Below are 20,395 nucleotides of genomic sequence, written 5' to 3' on the forward strand. Positions count from 1 at the left end.
CAGGAACTGGGTAGTGCATATGATCTTTTTTCCTACTACTCTCCCAGCCTCCAAACACTTTCTGCCTAGGGCCTTTATGGTTTCAGTGTGGTTTCTGTGCTTTTAATATCTTCAGTGGTTTTTGTTTCTGTGAGTGTGTTCAGTCTTCCTAGTTGGATTTGTTAAAATATATGAGGTGATTTTGTTAACACCAAAATGATAATTGATCTAAAAATGAGAATGACAGTGGTTCCAGTACTAGAGAGGTTGTTTCATGTGAAGAAACCACCCTGGCCTATTTATTTTCCATAGTAATAACAATTAAAGGTAAAGGCTGTCATTTCTTCAGGATAGCAGGAAGAAGACAAATCTGTTGTCAATGCCAAAATACTGGTTAGTGGGAAACTCCAGTTTTCCTTTATCTGGAAATGTCTCAATTTTCCATCATTTTCACCTGAGACTGTAAAGTGGCTGAATATTCATATATAACTCAAGCAGATTCTCACAGCAGAGGTGGGAGACTTTTTGTCTGGATGTTTTGGGTCCTAAGTTATGATTACTGACATCCAGACCACATTTTTTCTGAATCTCAAATGAAATGAGCTGCAAGCTGGGGATTTGGTCCCATTTCCACAGATATGGAGCTCAGCAAGCCTTTGATAAAGGTGTTGTGATGGAGCATCACAGAATAAGATAGCTGAAATTGTCATCTCTTTCTAGTGTTTCTGTGTGTTACAGTTTTACAAAGCAGTTTTGTCTGGTAAGTTAATTGCCTCCCTAGTAATTCATAGTTAATGACTTAAGACTCATTCAAATGGCTTAATGTTTCATCAGTGAAGATACGATTTTCAGCTTCGTAGTTATGGTGGCTTTAGTCCCCTCATAGGTCACTGGATACCTTTAACTTTGGTTGTAGTCCTGGCGGGGAAGGGGTGTTGACATCTAGGAGGAAATCCTGTACGCATTTCAATATATAGTCCACTTTCTGAACTTGTTTAAGCAGTCAATTGTTCAGGATAAGGACATGCAAGGACAAGGTGGCAACAAAAACCTGCATAAGGAAGCAAAGCATGTGACTAAGAAAGAAGGCTTCCTGAAAAGAGTGATGGGGTGTACTTGGGGTGACACTGGGATGGTGGGTACAATAACAGCTTCCCATAGCAGAGGAACTCCCATGTCTGGAAGGCAGGTGCCAGCAGGGAAGGAGTGGGCAAAAACGTTTTCATTAGCCAGACAGAGTCGGGAGCATGTGGAAAGGGCTAAGAACTGCTGGCTTGGACAATGATACAACCATGAAGAATCCCTAGAGACCGTGAAGGAAAGCAGGTGAGTTTCCAGTTGTACACCACACACCTAATGCCTCTGCTTCCGTGAAATTCAGAGGTGATGGCCCAGACATTAAAAGGCCATTCAGAAAGAACCTGTCCTTCATGTGCTGGCCCAAGTGCATCATCTATCTTAGAGAGAACAGGGGAAGCTGACACCAACCCCAGGCTGAAAACTGCTATCCCAATATGTGATTTGATCCCACAGAAGAAAACATGCCAGAGTCCCAACTTCTGTGGCTCTGCGTGAGAGCAGAGGGGAGTGCTTCAGCAGGCATTGGTGTTGGCAGCCCAGATCTCTGCCAGGGTGAGTGGACTGGAGGAGGGAGCAATATCCCTTTTTCTTGGCAATGTCCCCTCTTCCTCCTAAGCCAGGGGTGAAGGTTAAAGGAGCAGCCCTAAGTTTTGGTTCTACAAAACTGCTTGTATCCTCCCTGTTTTGTCTACATCCCTCTGATCACGCTAATGGTGTGGTGCACAATGACTGCTGTGTGGAACAGCACTTGCCCCCCCCCCCCATCATGGCCAGTATGTCATTCAGGAGGGATCTAATCACAACCAGAAGTAAAGCAGTCAAACCAGGGATGAAGAAATCTCCTTTCACACAATATGGCATCTGCATCATTGCCTTTCTTACCTCTAGCTGACCAGCCATGGGGTGGGTTGAATTTCTTTGTCACCAGTCACACTTCCTTAGCTCAGCTCTCTGGACAGTATTGGCTCTTACTCCCACTGCAGGTCACTTCTGGGGATTTTTAAAAAATATCCCTATTGGATTGTGGAAACCACAATAAGCAATGGTATCTGCTCCACAGACCTTACCAGCAGAGAGCTACTGTCAGCTTCACTTAGAGGAACAGTAATACTTGGGAGTACTTTCCATGTTTAAGTGGATGATCTTGAAGCACTGTAAAAATGACAAATGAAAGCTCAGCTTCTCTCTGAGGCTGTGGTCTGTATGGTGGGTGGTGCTGTGATCGAGAAGATAATATGCCAGTTCTGAACTCTGCTAGTGACCTTGGACACATCCCATTGCCTCTCTGTGCCTCAGCATGGTCACTTCTTTCTGCACATTTCAACCAGAAGCTGTTTGAGCAGGAGCAGCTTTTGGAAATGGTAGTTTTCTGGCAGTGGCAGATCCTCTTCAAGAGCTTTCTTGCTCCTTAACCTCTGCCTTCCCTCCCACAGGTGTGCCCAACTGAACTGTTCATACTTTATCCAACTCAATGAAACATCAGTGAAATGATCTGGCTGGGAGTATATGAGGGAGGATATTTTTTTAAACCCAGATCATTTCAAGACTGATTTTAGATCATGGCCACACAGACAGTTACACTGGACTGGCTGAAGGTGCGGTACCCCAACTGTGGTTGGGGATAGGAGGGAGGAGGGGGCCAGGAACATCTTAAGCCAGACCAGGCCGGGGCAGTAGCATGGTGGGACTGCAAACTTGCAGTGTGCCTGCTCTGCTCTTACTGCAAGCCTGTGAGGGGGATAATGCAGTCTGTACTACGTACTGCTCCGTGTCAGTGCTGATGTTGGTATCCCCATCTTATTCTGGGAAGAGGAGGCCTGGAGGGGTGAAGTGATGCTTCCAAATCCACATGGCAGGGAGTTAGCACAGCAAAAAGTAAAAGCCAGGAGTCTGCTGTTAGCACTGTGCCGTTGCTGCGCAGCCGTGGCTAAACTCTTAAGTTTGTAAATCCTTTGGTAGTGTCAGCTGGGGCCTGGAAGCAAAAATGGAGGAAGATGAAAAAGCATCAGCTGGAAGGTTGCAAACCAACTTTTCTGGCCTGACAACAGAGCCAGTTTGAGTTCTGGGAGATTTGTTCCCTCTTCAGCAATTTCATTGTTGGCTGATGGTTTCTTACCGGAGCTGTCATTCATTGTAAGGGAAGTGCCCATCTGTCTCATGTGATTGCTTGTAGCTGGCAGTGTTGGAATTGCACATTGGCAGTGTGACCCACCAGTATAAGTTCACAAGTGGAGCCTTTAAGAAGCAGGTTTTTGTGGTGGGAGACTTTTGTTAAGCATAAAATACATGCATAACCTGGAATATGTTCCAGGCACAGGTTTCCTCTATGTGCAGTCATCCATATACGTTCCTGACAACCCTTCTTTTTAAAGGAATCCAAGCCCATAAAAATTAAGTAAACCCAAAATGAAAAAAAAGTAATATTCTTCCAAGCAGGCTTCATTATGCATGGAAATAAGGTGTCTTAGAGAGTCTGTTAAAAAAATGTATCACAAGTAGTATCAAAAACTACAGCCTGTCAACTACTCTGTCAAGTTAGTGGTTTTGCACCAGACTTTGTCTGTCTGGAGTGGTGGCTACAGGGAGGGGAACGTGGGGTTGGAACAGGCTGCCTGGATCAGCCAGGCCAGGCCCTTGTTAACATCAGACAGCCGTGAATAAGAGCATCCCAGAACTGCCAAGTGAGAACAACAGACTCTGCCAGTCTTTTCAGGACTCTTAAGTGCACCAGAAGGCCTGATCCTGAGTTCACGGAAAGCAGAGGGAATCTTTCCAGTGATTTCAGCAGGCTTGGGATCATATGAGATGAAAAACAGAGGGAAAGCTCCTTTAATCCTCTAATCTCTTCAAAGTATTATGGTTTTTAGCAGGTGATTTTCTTCCAGATGAGCGATATGGTTTCTGTGTTGACAACATCTCTTTAAATAGCAGCAAATATGGATATGGCCTAGTTAGAGGTTTTTCTGGTCCCTATGGGAGAACCTCATGTTTTATGGACACAAAAATGCCCTGTGAACACCCAAGACTTGATATCCCAGACTCATGCTGGCGTGAGTGCAATTACCCGATTTGCACTGCTATAATTGAGCTGTGTTTAGAGCTGCTGAAACGCATGCACAGCCATCCATGCCAGCCAGTCTAGATTCCTGCCTGCACTTTCCGTGAACTGTTGCGGCTGGTTGGTTGTTGAAACCTGGGCTTGCTGCTTAGTCTCATCTGTGTCAGCAACAGCAGGTGAACTGCACATGTGATGTTCATCAGAGTCTGCTTCTTCCCCTGCAGCTGCAATGCTGAGACTGATGCCAAATCCCCCTCCAAGGAACAGTGTGATCTGAGGGAAGCTGATCTCCCACCTCCAGAGGACAGCCAGCAGCCCACAGCGATGTCCATGGCAACAGAGACCTGGGAGGAAAAGCCAGGCAATGAGACATCCAGCGACACTCCACCTGCAGGGAATGTAAGGGAGAGGAGTTCCCCTCTCATCTTGGGCATGCGTTTAGGATTATTTTCTTGTCTGAAGGTCTAAAGGATCCCTTTGTTGTAGGAACTGGACAGACTGGGAACCTGGGATCTGAAACCACACCAGCTCCCACAAGTGATTAAATTCTGTTAGAAGTGTTTCTAGTGCCTTTTTTTATTCCAGTTAATGAAACAGGAGTCAGTTTTGTGCCCTTGCCTATCTGCCACTGCATCTCTTGCACGAGTTCAGTAATAACCCCTTCATGGCTTTCAGTGTGCTGCCTGCCTCTCATTGCTGCGCTGCCTGGGAGGTTAGACAGGCTCCCTCCTAGTCCCCACTTGGTCAAACTGCTAATGTAGGTAAGGCCTAGAGGCTGGAGTTCCTGATCCTGCAGTGCTGAACCATTCACAGAACGGAGGCAAGCTAGCTCAGATCCCTGGAGGGCAGGCTCAGCCCCTCCTTGAGCCCCTTAGCCAGGGCTGTGCCATTGCCTTCTTCGTGGTTATTTGACAGTCGTGATCCAGCCACCACAGTGCCACTGTACTCAGAGCTACACAACAACAAAGGGAGTCCTTGCTATTAGGACTAAGCAAGACAGAGGGACCTGGGGGGACAGATTTCCTAATGATCATGTAGCACAATCCAACCACTGATGAGTTTCCTTTTCTCACCTTTGGCAACTGAAGTCCAGTGGCTGCAAACCAGGTGCTGCTTTGACCACTGCCTTTCTCCAAACCCACTTGTCTTTCTTGCAGACCCCCAGTCCCAGCTGCCGCCGATCCAGCTCCGACATTGTCCATGAGAGCACGGATGGTGCCAAGGCCCAGCGGGAGTGCCGGCTGCGGCCACACTTCAGTGACCCTATGCCAACAGACTCGGTGAAGAGGAAGCAGCTGGAGCTGAAGATTGCAGCTGCAGCACGGCAGCATGCACAGAAGCGCCGGCAGGAGCGAGACTACGGTACATTCTGCACACTCAGAGAGGGCTGATGGGCCAGATGCTGAGCCCTGCTCTGCTGGTGTAAATATGGAATAACTCTACTGACCTGGGGGAGGGAATCATTCAGGGTTTAACCCAGGTGCACAAGAAATCGGATCTGCTCTGCTGTGTCTCTGTCCGTGCCTGGCAGATGGCAGGGGAAGTGAGAGCCCAAATGAGTTCACAGGTATGGGTAGTGCAGGGATGACAGGCCCCAGGCTTTGCTTGGGAGCTGTTTACTTCTGACTCTTGCCAGTCTCAGCAGCAAAACAGGAGGGGAGACAGCTAACAGCCCTGCTTTCACCAGATCTAGCCTGCCCCCCCAGGGTTCCTACCCCTCATGTCTGTGCCAGCGTGGGCTCCTCAGGTGAGCTCTGTGCAGCTGGCAGTGCCTGTAATGATTTGTGTCTGTTCTCAGGTCCAGTGGTAGCAAAAGCCAACCTTGGCCATGGGGGCAGCTTTGATGAGACCCGCCGTGCCCCACGTGGCTCCCTCCGCTCCAGACATCATTGGAGCAATGTCAGCAGCCTGAGCACGGACAGTGGGATTGTTGGTGTGAATGATGTTCGGGATGACCTGGATCCCAGCGAGGCCACCCGGACCAAGTCAGCGGATGTGGAGAGGGCAGACAGTGGCATTGGCCAGATGCCAGCCAGGAAGTGGAGGAACAGGGCATCCGAAACGCTGAGCTCCCTGCAGGCCTGGGAAGCCCACCGTCCCTGCACCGACTGTGGAGAAAGGGACCTCCCGGTGGAGACGGACGTGCAGAACTGCAATCAGAGGCGGGCTGACCTCTGTGAGAAGTGCCGCAAGCGCAGGACAGAGCGCAAGGAGTCTGTGCTGGAGTTTGTCAACACAGAGGCCAGCTATGGAGAGGACCTGCGCATCATCAAAGAGGAGTTCTACCTCCCCATGCAGGCGGCTGGGCTGCTGAGCCAGGAGCAGCTCCTGGGCATCTTCAGCAACATCCAGGAGCTCATTGACCTCAACGAGAACTTCCTCGAGATACTCCAGGAAGAGATTGATCAGGCTTTTGACCAGGTATGATGCTGCATGCTCTAAAGGAGCTAGACGGGGCAGACAGGGATAGGTTTTATATTAGTGGGGCAGCATAGGTGGAGCAGAGGATCAGGAGGTAGGAGTCCTGGGTTCTGGTCAGCTACCTAGTCCTTTGCTCCCTCAGCTATTGTAAACCAGTGATTTCAGTAGGCCTGTGCCAGGTCACAGCTGCTGGCCTCACTCTCTGCTGTGGTAATGCAGGCACCAGCATGGTAGTCAGAGGGCAGAGAAATAGGAATAACGCTCTAGAGCAGTAGAAAATCACTGCAAAGGATATATAAGTAGCTCCACACCTTCCTTTCTTCAAGAAACCAAAACACACTTGCTGTATCAGTTTCACCAGGATGTTTTGTTCTCTAGGAGACACATACCTCCTCTCTCTCTCCAAAAGCCTGCATGTCAGATTGAGTGACACATCTCAAAAACTGGCAACTTTGACAACCACTGTCATACACCTGGCACAGTGAAGACAGATATGCACTGTGGGTGTGATGTCCCCTGTGAATGATTTATTGAGACAATGGCTTCTACAAACAGCCGTGGGTTTCCCTATCTCCTCCTCCTTGGAGAAAGGGAAAGGCGCCAACAGCCAGAGAACTGCTCCCTCTCTTGCTGCTGAAATGAGTAGTGATTGCAGAGCACATCAGCATACACCTCCACAAAGCTGAGTGTTATGTGGCACCAGATTCTTACTATTCTCTTATTTTATTATGCATCAAGAAATGAAAGAACAATTTACAATGAAATTTATTTTTCATGTAGACATCAAAGTAGCCAGTAAGAGCACAAATGAAGGAGACTGCTTCCCAGCCAGGCCAGTTGCTGGGATCAACTGCAGAAGTTGTGAAGTGCCATGTCTGTTACCTGAGTTACATGCCTTACCTGCCTGTTTACTTGTAGACACTCTGTGTTAATGTATGCACTGCTGTATTAGGCTTACGGCAGACTTGCCAGCAAAGAAGGACCCCAGTACATCCTCCTGACTAGCAGGCTCACTCTGGCCTCTGGCCTTTGCGTCCCTGCTCTGGTAAGCTGGCTGAGCCCACAGAAGCAGAGAAGACAGCTCTTTATGTGTAGGAGAGCAAGCAGTTAGACCAGCTTTCCTTCTCCTCCCCACGCACTGCTTCCCCCTGGACCTGCAGGGACTGCCTTTACACCAGGAAGGGTGAGCCCGGTTCCACCTTTGGTCTGGCGTTCACCAGCTCCTGCAGTAGGTTCATGCTGATAGGACTGAAGGCAGGCTCCGTGCTTGTGCCTCTCCTGAGCTAACCCAGCAAGGGCTGTATTGCATGCTTGCAGGGGGATGATGACCTGATGACCGTGTGCATCGGTGAAGTATTTCTAGAGTTCGTCAACATGCTGCCAGCCTTTCAGACCTACTGTCTTCAGCAGTCCTCCTCTGTGAATATGCTCAACGCACTGGAGAAGGAGAAAGAGTTGCTCAGGTGAGAAAAGGGCTGAGCGTATTCTTCCAGACTTTGGGGACAGGAAGGCACCAGGCTGAGGGTGAAGGCTTTGTCAGCTCAACTAGATCAAAGTTTTGATGCTAATGTTCTTCAGTGATGAGCTGCTCTCTCTTGGAATGAGGAGAGTAATTAATTCTCCAAAAGATACTCAGTCCTTGATATCTCCACTGAGGCAGCCAGTTGGTCCCCAGCTATATACTGTATTTTGTGGTAGCAGTGTTTGCCCACTGACCACTGCACTGAACTGTCACCAAAGAGAACAGCTCTTAGTCCCTGTGCCAGAGCGCAGTTTGGATTTCCACTGGGGAAAGCCACTGTGTGAAGCATGCGTGACTTGAATTTGTTTCCCATTCCTAGCCCTGGCCTGTTGGGCAATGTCAGGTGAGTCAATTCTCTTTCCACTGCAACAGCTTAAAATGATGACAGTAACAAATTCTTGTTGAGAGTGCTTTGTAATCTTATGATGAAAGGAGCTACAAATTAATGTAATCTGATATAAGTTGATGTATCTGCCTCGGGCCTACGTCGTGTGTACCAGCGAAAGATCACACCCTCGTTGTTTAACAACGATTTCATAGAAGACTGCTAGGATGTTATGTGCTAGTGTCCCAGGCTCCTCGTTGCTGTTGTGCAGCTGAGCACAGATGCAGAAATTGTTGTTAATTTTTGAGAAGACAGAATTCACTAGGCTATTAAAGCCAGAGGGGGGGCTGCAGTGCGCAGCAGCTGTCAGCGCTACACTGTTCATTTGCATTTAGGATTGCAGCATCTGCTGGCAGAACAGCCACCATTTCATACCCTATTCTTAAATCCCTGCAGAATATTCCTCAATGTCTCCCAGAATGACAACACAGCACTGCGGCGGATGAACTTGAGATCCTTCCTGATGGCCCCTTTGCAAAGAGTCACCAAGTACCCACTACTGCTCAGCAGAATCATTAAGGCCACCACTGAGTACCACCCAGATCATGGCAGCCTGCGGGAGGCCAAGAGCCGCATTGAGTCCCACCTGGAGCACATCAACATGAAAACCAAGCAGGAGGGGAACACGTGGACCCTCCGCTCCTTTCGCCAGGACAGCAAGAAGAAGAGGGAAGTCATCAATATTGAAATGAGAGAAACCGCCCTCAAAACCGTAGGTTGGTTACGGGAGGAAACACGATTTGTGATGGAGGGGTCTCTGCAGCTGGCCCAGCCCCCTGACGGCCAGTGGGTGAAAAAAGGCAGCAAGACCCTGAAGTTCCAGAACATGCAGGTCCTCCTTCTGGTGAACATGAAGCGTGTGTCTGAGTCCAGCCTGGAGTCAGCCGAGCCAGGGCCTGTGAAGGATGCCGTGCTGGTACTCATCAGGGACAAAAATAACGGGAAGTTCCATTTGCTCAGGGAGCCCTTGAGGCTGAGTAATTGCATCGTCTCCACTGATCCTGACTGCGACGACACTTTTGAACTCATTGAGATCAGGCGGGAGGCGTTTGTGTTCCGGGACAGCGACCGGGCACGGACTCACCACTGGTTCAGGCAGATCAGGCGGTACTCGAGGGAGCTGGGCTCCTGGAAGAAGCGACGGAACGCGCTGCCCAACATCATGATCAGCACCCCTCACACCAGGCCCTGAGTCCTGCACGGGCAGCACGCAGGGAGACTTGGCTTGACCAGTGCCATGTGCAAGGACCATCGAGAGTCTCGGTGTCTTGAACTTGCACAACACAGGGAAGAGTCTGGCCCACAAAGACTCTTAGCAGCACTGGAAGTAAGCATTACACCTTAGTTCTGATCTCCAGCCTCTGGACTCAACCTGTTTGTGGCTGATGTACATACAGAGATGGGCTTCCCTCGAGGAGCAGATCTCTGGAGGAAAATACTGAGTTTAACTTGTTAATATTGCACTGCGGGAGAATGATGTATGATGCTTGCCGTTGCATGGATTGTGTTGAAAGCCAGTCTTGACAACATGAGAGAGGTTTCCACCATTGACTATATTTCATCAGCATTAGGTAAAGTCAGGGTCAAAATTAGGTGCAGTATTATGCAACAGGGGAGGAAAGTTGGAGAAAATGATGTTTTCCACCACTACTCCTACGGACTGTATTTCATTATTCACCTCTGTATATTCAGTCAAAATACTTGTTTAAAAAGAAAGGTCTTTCATCTTTAATCCAAATCAAGTAGGTATCAATTTGCTCAGATACAGCTGCATGCACACAGCATAAAAAAAAAAACCAGACAAGAATAAAAGGGGTTCTTGCTCTCTCACACCAACACTCCAAGTGTGTGTAGAACCTGTGGAAGAGCAGTATACCCTCACTGAATGTCTGTTATTTGACTGATTTAGGGACTGGAACATAACACTGCATCTGAAATATCTCAGAAGTGTATGTAAATATAGCTCCGCTACCACTAATAGTGAACTTAAAAGTTTGAGATTATTTAAATGATGTAATCTAGTGTATTTCAAAATTTAATTGAAAGGAACAATTTACATTGTACTGTAGAGTAACATAAAAGGTTTTAATAATTATGTTTCAATGACTGTAGATGGGTTTGGTTTTTTTTTCAGTATTCATTTTCTGGAGTAGATACTTCATTTAGGGTGGGTGGCATTCTGGTGAACAATGTGCCTACGTCTGTTCTTTGGATTCCCTGAACAGAATTCAGGGGCTACTCCTAATGATACTAGGAGAACGGTACAAGCCTGCTAGCCTCATTCTCCCTAGGCAACAATAGACTGGCACAAAATCTTATGCTCTGGCCGCAGCCCTGCCTGGGTAGGTCAGGCCCCAGCGCACCAGACGTGAGAGCCAAAACTGAGGCCACAAAGCACTCCCCCATAAGGTCCAGCCTCTCTCAGCTCCGCAGTAGGGAAATGACTCGAAGCCGAACAATGGTAAAAAGGCAAACAAGGTTTAACCTTTTCAGCCTGACATTACCACTGACTGCAGCCTTGCGATTACAAGATCAGCAAAATGTCACGCTGTGACTTACACAGCAAAGGCCAGATTACAGCCCTAGAGGCTAAATTAAAGGAGTCAGAAGTTTGGTCGGTGGATCTCGGAGGACAGCCTGCAGGTGTTCTTTCAGCCCCCCAGGGTAAAGACAAAGCCAATCAATATTATTCACTCCAAACAAAGTATTTCTGTTACAGGCATTTATTTTACAGGAGGATTCACACAAGGAAGCTATTTGTGTATTTCTCCAGAAATCAACCAGCATCAGCGAGTGCACAAAGAAAGGTGGACAGAGGCTACCTTCACGTAGATAGCCCTAGTCTTGTAAAGTCACCACTGACCCAAGCCCTGAGCAGGCTGCCAAACCATACCCACTGCTTTGTCCTCCTGCCACAGCTGCCGGGGCTTGTTACACAGCTCCGGGCACTGAGGCACACATCAGCAGAGAGACATCTGCGTACTGGCTGTATTTTCTCTTCATCTGCACCATCCAGCGTTATAGTGCTTCATTTTGTCCTTGAGGAAATGGGGGGTTTTGCATCGTCTGGAGGCTTTATAAACACGCACCCAAGATATGAGGGTGGCAGCACACAGCCGAGCGCTGTAGCAAGCGATAGCTAGCAAAACACTTGGAGCAGCAGCCTGACTCCCTCAAGCGAGCTGGAGTTCCCTCCAGCTATTTCTAGTCGTTAGATAATAAATTGTTTGTTTCCCCAAAATACGCACTGAAGAGCCAGTGAAGAGCGCGAGGCATTGCTTTTACAGTTTGTTGTTAGTTTTTCAAATAGATGGATGCCTAAGCAGAGCTGCTGCTGGAGGAATATTTCTCTGACGCTGGCATGACAGATCTGCATCTCACAGTGCACTGAATGTGCAAAAATCAACAGCTTGTAGCACCTTTGTTTTCTCTCCCAAGATCAAAACGGCATGGCTACCTTCTCTTCATTACCACCAGTGGCAGTTTTGATAAGGGAAAGGCATAAGTACAGTAAGCCTAATAGCTTAATTTATCCAAACAGTGAGCAGCTTTCAGAGCCACAGAAAGCTGCTGCTTTCTGGAAAGTTTTCAATTATTTTCCAGCACGGTGGTTTTCTCCACACCAATTCATGCTCAAAACCAGCCGCAGACTGTTTGTGCAGCCATATCTTTAAATCAAGATACCTTCAGTCACCCTGGCTGTTCAAAAAGGTTAGAGAACAATAAGTATATGTAAAAGGTCTGATATTTAGCATCAATCTTGTGTTTGGGCGATTGTTCAATTTGTCAGATTCAGGGTTTTTCTAGGTATCGCAGGAAACACCTGCCTGCCAGGCTCCTAGTAATCATGGCCCGTTTCCTCTGAACCAGGCAAATTCTCCCCAAAAGAAGGTCCATAAATAATCACTGGGTGTTGAGTTACGAGCAGGACGTGTACTTGGTGCTGCAGCCCGGTCCTAAAAAACCTGCAGCCAGGGAACAGGACAAGCTCTTTGATCTGGGACAGCCTGCTACGGGAAGCGACAGCTCGATTGTTGAACCTGTCAAACTGGACAGAGGTTGTGCTTCCAATATTATTTATCTTTTCTGTGTCCGGTGTGTACTCAGCTGCTTGCTGGCCTTTAAATTACAGGTGTTGAAAGGGAGCACGAGCACAGAACAGTCTCTGTGGCCCTGCGAGAGCTCGTGCTGTGGGGTGAGCCTGCAGAGGAGGGGTGAGGAGTGTCAGCACACTGACAAGGCAGTAGCTTTCCATAATCCTCAGGCACCTTTCTGAACTGGATGATCCCTCTCCCAAGAAGTTCCAGGTCTTTCAGTATCACATGTACACATCTTACTTGGCAGCCCTAGAGATTAGTTGTGCTGTATTTTTCCATTTCTGATTAACAAACCTGACAACATGCTATTATGGCCCAGGATACTTGGGAAAAGGGCCATCTGCAAGCCAAGAAAGCAATTATTTGTTCCAAACTGGCTATCCTAGGGCTTCGTAATATTTTTATACCTCTCATTTTCATGACTGACAATACTAAGATGACTTTTCAAGACTCCTGCCCACTGAACTTACCCGGCTAGTACCAGCAGGCCTCTCAAGAAGTACCATGTTAGGGGAAAAAAAAAATAAAGTCAATTACTCCCTTAATTTTTCAGAACTCAAAAATGACCTTTAACAAGAATTTAGGGTGGGTCTTACTGGTCATCTACCAGGAAAACAACAAGAGGCAGTCTTTGTCATAGAGTCCATGTGATTTTGAGCTCACAAAGTAGACACACAAGAAAACACAACACTGTGTTAAGAGCCCCTGTGAGATCAGGTCCCGAGGAAAGAACGAATACCTATTTTAAGAGTCAGCAGGCTGAGTGGGAAAGGCCTGAAAAAGCCGCAGGGAGATGAAGAGCAAATACTTTAGCAGGCAGAGACTTCTGCTTTAGTGAACAGAGATCTCTTTTATGGCATTCTTGTGCATTCCTGGTTGTTCCTAACAGAAGTGCAGAAGGGGCGCTCAGTGTGGGCCTCCACTATGTGATCAAGAACAAATCGGGAAGCGAGCACCAGCTTTGCTCCGTAAGCAATAAGCTATTGTAGCTAGCACTGGAGACTGAGATTGACCTGAGCACATCCTAAACCCTGAAAAAAAACCTCTGAGATGATCTCAGATCTCCTGCCTTGGGGAACTTCAGTCATTCGATGCACGTGAATCTATTATGGAGCTAAAGTCCCAGGAAAGCAGATCTCCACCAGATTTGTGTGAATCTTGCACTCTCTTCCTTGTCCCTGACATCCTCAAAGGGAAGATAATTCAAGTCATCTAGCACCATGTCAAAGATATCCCTTCAGGGCTCATGGATAAGGCAGCTGCAGTAACTCTCCTTTCATGACATCAGCCATGTCTGCTCTTAAATACATGCTGGGGAACCAGGTGAGAGTTAGCTGGAATTAGGCTGGCATTCTCTGACTTGAAATTGGAAAAAACAGGAACCAAATGCAAGAGAGGAAACTGTCCTCCTGACAGAGTTCAAATAGATGTTCAAAGATCTCACTGTCACCATTGAGTGACCTTCTGTCACTACAGTGGAATATGACTGAGCAAAAAGTTTTACTGATCAGGCACACAAAGGAACTGCTTTATTTCTCACAGAGGCTGCTGCAGAATATCAATATGACTAGAGACAGGTACAAGCAATTAAAAAAAAAAAAAAAAATCAAAGTTTTGAGTCCAAAAACCCCAGGCAAGCCCCAGGGGTATGCATTAGAAAAAAATGACATCTCCCTCAGGAAGCTGAAGGTGGTCCCCTAAGGGACCATTTTTCTTCAAGATGGATGGAGAAGTTTGAGTGATAGGAAGAGAGAGTCCTCTTCAACAGAGTCCTCTTCTCCTAACGAAGAATCAGAGCACAGGCAGAGCATCCTTCAGCACTGGTCTCTGCCCAGGGCTTGACTGGGAGTGGTTATGCAGCTGGTAGAAGTTGAAAAGCTGGCATTAGGCTTTGGATCCATTAGCAGGGATGAATGTGATGATACTCCGAAACTCTCCAGCTCAAATCCTGCCCCAGTGTGATCTCCACCAGTGCAGGTTTTGCATCCCCAAGAAATGATCTCAGCTGCTGGTGAGAAGACCCAGCCTGCAGAGAGCCCACCCAGGGAAGGTGCCCTGTGTAGGAGCAGGCAAAGGAACCCATGGTTTCAGCGGCAGTGGAACACCAGGTGGTTTTGAACCCTTCCCTCCTAGCGCAGGAACCTCCCTTTCAGTGCCAGAGTCACACCCTTGAGAGGACCAGCATCAAATGTCTCTCTGGGTGTTGTGGGGAGGGCTGGCAGATGAGAGTGTGAAGCCTGGAGGTCACAAGAAGGTCACAGAGCGGATCCTGCAGATGACTGATGCCTGGGATAACCAAAACACGTGGAGAGCACAAGGCCTTTATAGCCCTGGACCGTTTCACAGGAGCTGAAATGAGGCTTTTTCTTCCCTTTAGGCTTTCTGGGGTCCCTGTTGAAGTCTCCAACAGGCTGTGGTGGTCATCAGACTTCAGAAGCCTGTGAGAGCTGCACGAGGCCCCAGTGCAGACCCAGAGGCAGCCAGACAGCTCTCCCTACCAGGATGGGAGCCAGCAGGCTCCCTGCAGAGCAGGCAGTGCCCTTGTGGGGCTCAGGCTCTTACATTTCTCCCGACAGCAGCAGGTTAGGTGTTTGTACACCCATAATGTGAACGTGCAAATGAACAAGCATTCAGACAAGGAGTGTACTCCCCCTTCTTTCAAGAAAGGACTCGTTTTAGGACAGCTATTTTCCCCTTAGGCAGGATAATCCTCCAGTGATGGCTAACCAGTGGCAGCCAGAAGTGCTGCAGTTTGAAGTGACAATAAGAGAGGCAAAGAAACCTGCAAGGAGACACCCATCTTCACGTAATTCATGCCTGACCCACAACATGTACAGGAGATATATACACCATACAGGACTATTCCTTTCAGAATCAAACACTTGCTTAACGACACTCGATTAATTCAGCAGGCAGAAGGCTCTCTGAACAGCCCCTACACACACGTCAGTACACCACAGTATCCAGCAACAGACAGTACTTTAATGAGGGAAGATGGACTGCTAATGAGTAACGGGTCAATATCCACGCACAGACCCGTAGGAGTCATCCATGTTCACTTTCTGCTCTCGTTAATTGCCTTTGTCTGTAATGACCTCACTGGCTGAAAAATGTGAGTGAGGCTCTATAGACAGAAGTCATCACTTTGCAGTAAAATGAAGGCAAATTATTTACCCAAAGAAAAAAATCCTTGGCAATCCTAACAGAACTGGAAGCAGTTAAATTACTGCAAGAAAATCAGACAATTTACCACGTAGTGTTACAGCTTGGTGAACGCTTAAAGCTGGCCCCACAGGGAGAGGAAGCAGCCCCCCTCCGTGCACTGGCACAGTGCGGATTGGGAGCAAACACCACTGAAAAATAAAGATTGTTTGAGCTAGGATCAGTTCCTTGAGCCAGTTGACTGCACAAAGACGTGTGCTGGTGCTAGAAAAGGGCAGTCTGGAGGTGATAACGTGTCCTTTAACAAGTGCCAGTTTAAAGAGGTTGCCGGTCTCGGGCTGGAGTTAATCAATTCCAGCAGACAGAGCTCGGTTCAAGAGCCAGCCCCAAGGTCTGCTCTGCATCCTGTGCCACGGAGCTCTGTTCACCCCTATTTCCCAAACGGTTTCAGGCCAGCACTTTCATTGATCAGCAGGGGTTGAATAGGCAGTGCTATAAATAAAGAGCAGTTAATCAACTATTTAAGTGCCCTTTTTACTGAAATAAAGAAAACCCATAGAAATGACGTCAAGATGGGGGGAAAAAAAAAAACCAACAAACCAGTGAGTGAAAAAGAAGATGATCCAAGAGAGCACTCCCTGGAACACACTTCAGGCTGAAGTGGCTGAGAGAATAGCTGTGCTGGCTGTTGAGTCAGACTCCCCAGCGCTCCTGCCCTGAGTCACTCCCCTCCCAGCTGCCAGCGCACACTGCGCACTCCATTCAATACCAACAGGAGTTATTTGTTCAGAGTTCAAGTGCGTCTGATTCATCATGAGCCACCAAACTTCTGCAGTCCTCGGAGCTCCGTCGCTCACTGCTGTTCCCTGCTGGGTAACCCACTCCTGTTACCCCAGGGAAGGGGAAGGGTCAGAGAAGAGACATCCCCTACTCAAGTCCTTCTTGGGTCATCCCTTCTTCCCTCTGCTCTGAGCTCTGGGACAAAAACTCAACTTATAATTTAGGACCAGAGTAACGTGCAGATTCACAATCAAGGCCACAAGGTCCTACAGGCTACCTCTGCGCAGAGGAAGCCACAAAGAAGCATGTCCTCGGCTTTCCCTGCTGCAGCCTAGGGAGAAAGTTTGCGATTTTCTTTTCCCTTACCCAGACCTGGCTTGGGAATGCACTATGCAGCTTGGCTCTTGCAAATGTTGCTTTTCCAGAGGAAGACACTAGGCTCTCCCAAAACCTAGGAATGGGAAAGAATGAGGTGTTTGCTTAACACCCTCCAGGAACACAACACTGGAGTGTCTCTTTCTCAGGCACTTGCTCTTCACAGAGCCTTAGGCTGAAGGATTCCACATTTTGCAGACTTTGTAAGCCCTAAGAGACTTGCACTTCCAGTTGTCTCTCCCACAGTATCTACATGTGTAGTGCAGCACTGTTGCATCTCCACCAACTCTTGGAAACCATGTAAGATGCAAGAGCTGGCAGATCTAGGATCTACTGAAAAACTGTGTTAGGCACATGGGATCCCACGTCAGGACGCAGAGCTGCTGCGTGACCAAATGTGACCGGAGCACCTGGGAGCCAGCGCAAAGCCTTAACAAACCAGCAACCTGCCCACCACGTGGCCTCCCATCCCAGTCCTGCATGCCAGGAGTCCTCCAACCCGAGAGACATCAGACTGACGCTCAGGAAACCTTTCTCTAATTCCCCGGCTCCCACGCGTTTCCTGTGTGACCTTGCTCTGCACGGCTGTCTCTCAGAGCCTTTGGGTGTTGTTTCACAAGTCTCTGGTTTTGGCAGTAGAACTGGCTTAAGCTTCTTCCTTCCTCCCACCTCCACAGGGTTAAAGTGAGAAAGAAGCAAACCGTGGCAGAGGTCAAGAACAGAGAACTACTTTGAAAGCTGGGCTCACTGCCATGGGGCTCAGGAAGTTACACCCTCATTTTCTTCAGCTGTGAAAGAGGGATATTACCATCTCCCTACATATGTGACATAAGATACAAAGGATGAGACAAACATTAAAGATTATGAGATGCTCTGAAGATGAATCTTACCACATCTTGGATTTAGTAACGATAAACTCCTCCACACCTCTCCTGTTTTACTTGGTGAAATAGGTCAAAATAAAAAGTAAAAAAAAAAAAAAAAGCCTATGAGATGCGTTTGCAGCTTAACTTAGGCTCCACTCGCCAGCTCGTGAGAGTGGCCCATCGAACAGCACACAGCCAAAGTGAGGAATTCTGTTATTGTCCAAGTACAGCTGCAGGCTGAACTTAAATTAGGATATTTCAGAGTAAGCTCCCAGGAAGGGAAGCAAACAACAACAGATAATCAGACAACAAGCAGAGTTACCAAATGGCCAAAATCAAAGAACAGCTTTTATTGGCCAAAATAACCAAGAAACCATCTTCTTCCAAGAAACAAAACAAAAACCCGACTGAAACGGGGAAATCTTTGCTAACAAAATGGAACACTAACAAACCCCACATAACCTTTACTGTTCCTGTTCATCCTCTGGAAATATTCCTCCCCCTCACTAAGTCTGATTTTCTCCTTAACCCTCCTGCACCACCAGAAGCAGGAGAAGAATGGCAAGACTCAAAGTCACTTAGGACAAGAGAACAAACAGCCTGGGCAGTATTTACACAAATGAAAGAGGCTGTTGGTGTTTGCAAACACCTTACACACGAAGTATCTGAAACTAGTGATTTCCCCTTTTCTGAAGATATAAACATTTTACTAAATGAACTACAGTTTTGGTGTGTTTTGATTTTTTTTTTAATCCCAGGACACGGGTACAGTTGTAGCCTATGTAGGTTGTTAAAACTCAATGCTACCTGCAGTTTATCGGTTAGCACTTCTCTATTGGGAAACTTTGGTAGTTAAAAAAAAATAATAAATTGGTTACACCGAGTTCTCAAGGCAAATGATGATATTAAAACTCAGCATTTACTCATGTCAGTAAAACAAATACCAGCCAGTGAAAGCAGATGTTTGAGAACACCCTGCTCTCCCTGGCAAAAGAAATCTTGGAGGAAAGGAAAAAAAACAAAAGAGAGAAAGAGAGAGATGTGCCCGGGTGAAATACACAGTTCCAATGGAGAAATTCTCAGAAATATTTTCACTAATTTCTCAATTAAGGGGGATACATTTACAGAAACCATTTTAAAAGATCTGGTTAATAAACAGTTATGCAAATCTGTTCAACTTACTGACGTAGGTGAAAATTTAAGAAATAAAAAGGAAAAAAAAAATCAGTGTCTTAAAAAAAATGTATAGATATTTACACACTGTGTTTTTTAAAACACTACATGTATCTGCGCTGAGCTGCGTGCTGTGCACACGTCTTTCAAGGCGTGTGAGCAGGGACAGCTGAAGCACGTCACTGCCAGAGCAGTGAAGCAACACTACAGAACTAATGAGAATTTCAGCTCCTGGGAGTTACCGACTACTATTGCTGCTGTGCACAGAACGGCACCGTGTTTTGACAGAGGAATTCCACTGGAAACAGAAAGCCTCCTGCCCTAATCTAGACATGACTTTACAAAACATTTTGAGATCTAACACCCGTACTACACCTTTTGTAAGAAAATAGAGAGCAGCTTTCAGCTGCACTTCTTCTAAACTACTGTAGGAAGGCTTCGCTAGCACACCTCCTAAATTGGCAACCATCTGAGGTAATCAATGATGCTGTTAAAATGAGCATCCTTCATTTCTCTCCACCTGCACCAACTGTTGCCTCCTTATTGAGTCCTCTGATTGACAAGTCGTAAACCACTTCCTCAATTTTCTTGACATCGTATTTCAGGCCATCGTAACGTTTCCTCAGGGAATCATTCTTCAGGTTGAGGAGACGGAAGCCAGAATCCAACTCGTTGATAAAAGTTGAGATGCGGAGTGGGCGAGAATAGTCACCAGCTGTGACGCTGTTCACTGCCAGCCTGGCCTACGAGAGGAAGATGCACAGGAGAACATCAGCAGAGGAACCCACCCAAATCACGTCACTGTTCCCATCAGTTACTTTGCCAAATGAAGCAGTTTTATTCCAGGCAGTCAGATTATTTATACTTGGATCTACCTTTTTGTTGACAACAATCCTGGATTTTCAATCAAGTGACTAGTTTAAATCTTAAAATATCAGTGAGGAACAATTCTGGCATACAGAGAGGCAGTTTGCTAGCAGTTCAGATGGAAGTGTTGCATATCATAACTTCCAGGAACAACTTGGGAAAGTTAGAAAACACTTGAATTTAAGTCAGTTTCAATCCAAATATATGCATTAGTATCTTCCTTACCAGCTCACTGGCGAGAGTTAACACACCAGAAAGATAGTCTTCAATGTCCAGGTGAAAGCCCCGCTCTCGATCAGCTTCAACTAAGATAAAAAGCAGAGTGGTAATCAGGTGGCACGGAACATGAGCAAAACCAGGGAGTTGAAATTGCATTTGTTTACTGGAGCTAATTTGAAATATCAAATTTATGAAATATTATTACAAAATAAAAGTCAGCCTTTTCCTGTATGTGATGTAATTACTGCCTCTTCTCAGCGTTTCAGTTTACCATCTTGTACATCCTCAACTGGATGTGCAATAGGTTATAATTGATCCAACAGAATAGCTGAATTTACATTAATATATAGGAGACGGGTCTGCAGTCTTTTTTTTGAAAAATATTTGCCCAATTTCCTCCCCCCCCCCCCC

General features: G+C 47.0%; 3 protein-coding genes across 3 annotated transcripts in view; 2 read left to right on the forward strand and 1 right to left on the reverse strand.

The window, feature by feature from the left end:
* The first annotated feature begins 4,283 nt into the window (after positions 1–4,283).
* Positions 4,284–9,637, forward strand: LOC104288504. Its single transcript, XM_009887322.1, has 5 exons — positions 4,284–4,516; positions 5,275–5,479; positions 5,916–6,538; positions 7,856–8,001; positions 8,842–9,637. The coding sequence occupies exons 1-5, from the start codon at positions 4,310–4,312 to the stop codon at positions 9,635–9,637; spliced, it is 1,977 nt and encodes a 658-aa protein (XP_009885624.1). The 5' UTR covers positions 4,284–4,309.
* A 4,195-nt stretch (positions 9,638–13,832) lies between these two features.
* NIFK (nucleolar protein interacting with the FHA domain of MKI67) overlaps positions 13,833–20,395 on the forward strand; it is an 18,167-nt gene continuing 11,604 nt past the window's right edge. Inside the window, 2 exon segments of the mRNA XM_009887323.1 lie at positions 13,833–13,865; positions 18,916–18,954. Of these exon segments, the coding sequence (XP_009885625.1) occupies positions 13,833–13,865; positions 18,916–18,954 (72 nt within the window).
* Positions 19,048–20,395, reverse strand: part of TSN (translin) — a 4,401-nt gene continuing 3,053 nt past the window's right edge. The window contains exons 4-5 of the mRNA XM_009887299.1: positions 19,991–20,070; positions 19,048–19,641 (exon numbers count right to left, since the gene is read on the reverse strand). Coding sequence (XP_009885601.1) covers positions 19,405–19,641; positions 19,991–20,070 — 317 coding nt within the window. The 3' untranslated portion in view covers positions 19,048–19,404. The remainder of the gene's footprint in view (positions 19,642–19,990; positions 20,071–20,395) is intronic.

The sequence above is a fragment of the Charadrius vociferus genome, unplaced genomic scaffold, assembly GCF_000708025.1.
Source record: "Charadrius vociferus isolate BGI_N301 unplaced genomic scaffold, ASM70802v2 scaffold385, whole genome shotgun sequence".
NCBI classification, from domain to species: domain Eukaryota; kingdom Metazoa; phylum Chordata; class Aves; order Charadriiformes; family Charadriidae; genus Charadrius; species Charadrius vociferus.

Excerpts from the sequence above, each read along its gene's own strand:
- LOC104288504 (XM_009887322.1), top strand. The coding sequence starts at position 4,310 with ATGTTCATCAGAGTCTGCTTCTTCCCCTGCAGCTGCAATGCTGAGACT. Across the intron at positions 4,517-5,274 it reads ACACTCCACCTGCAGGGAAT|ACCCCCAGTCCCAGCTGCCG; the intron begins GTAAGGGAGAGG and ends TCTTTCTTGCAG. Across the intron at positions 5,480-5,915 it reads CCGGCAGGAGCGAGACTACG|GTCCAGTGGTAGCAAAAGCC; the intron begins GTACATTCTGCA and ends GTCTGTTCTCAG.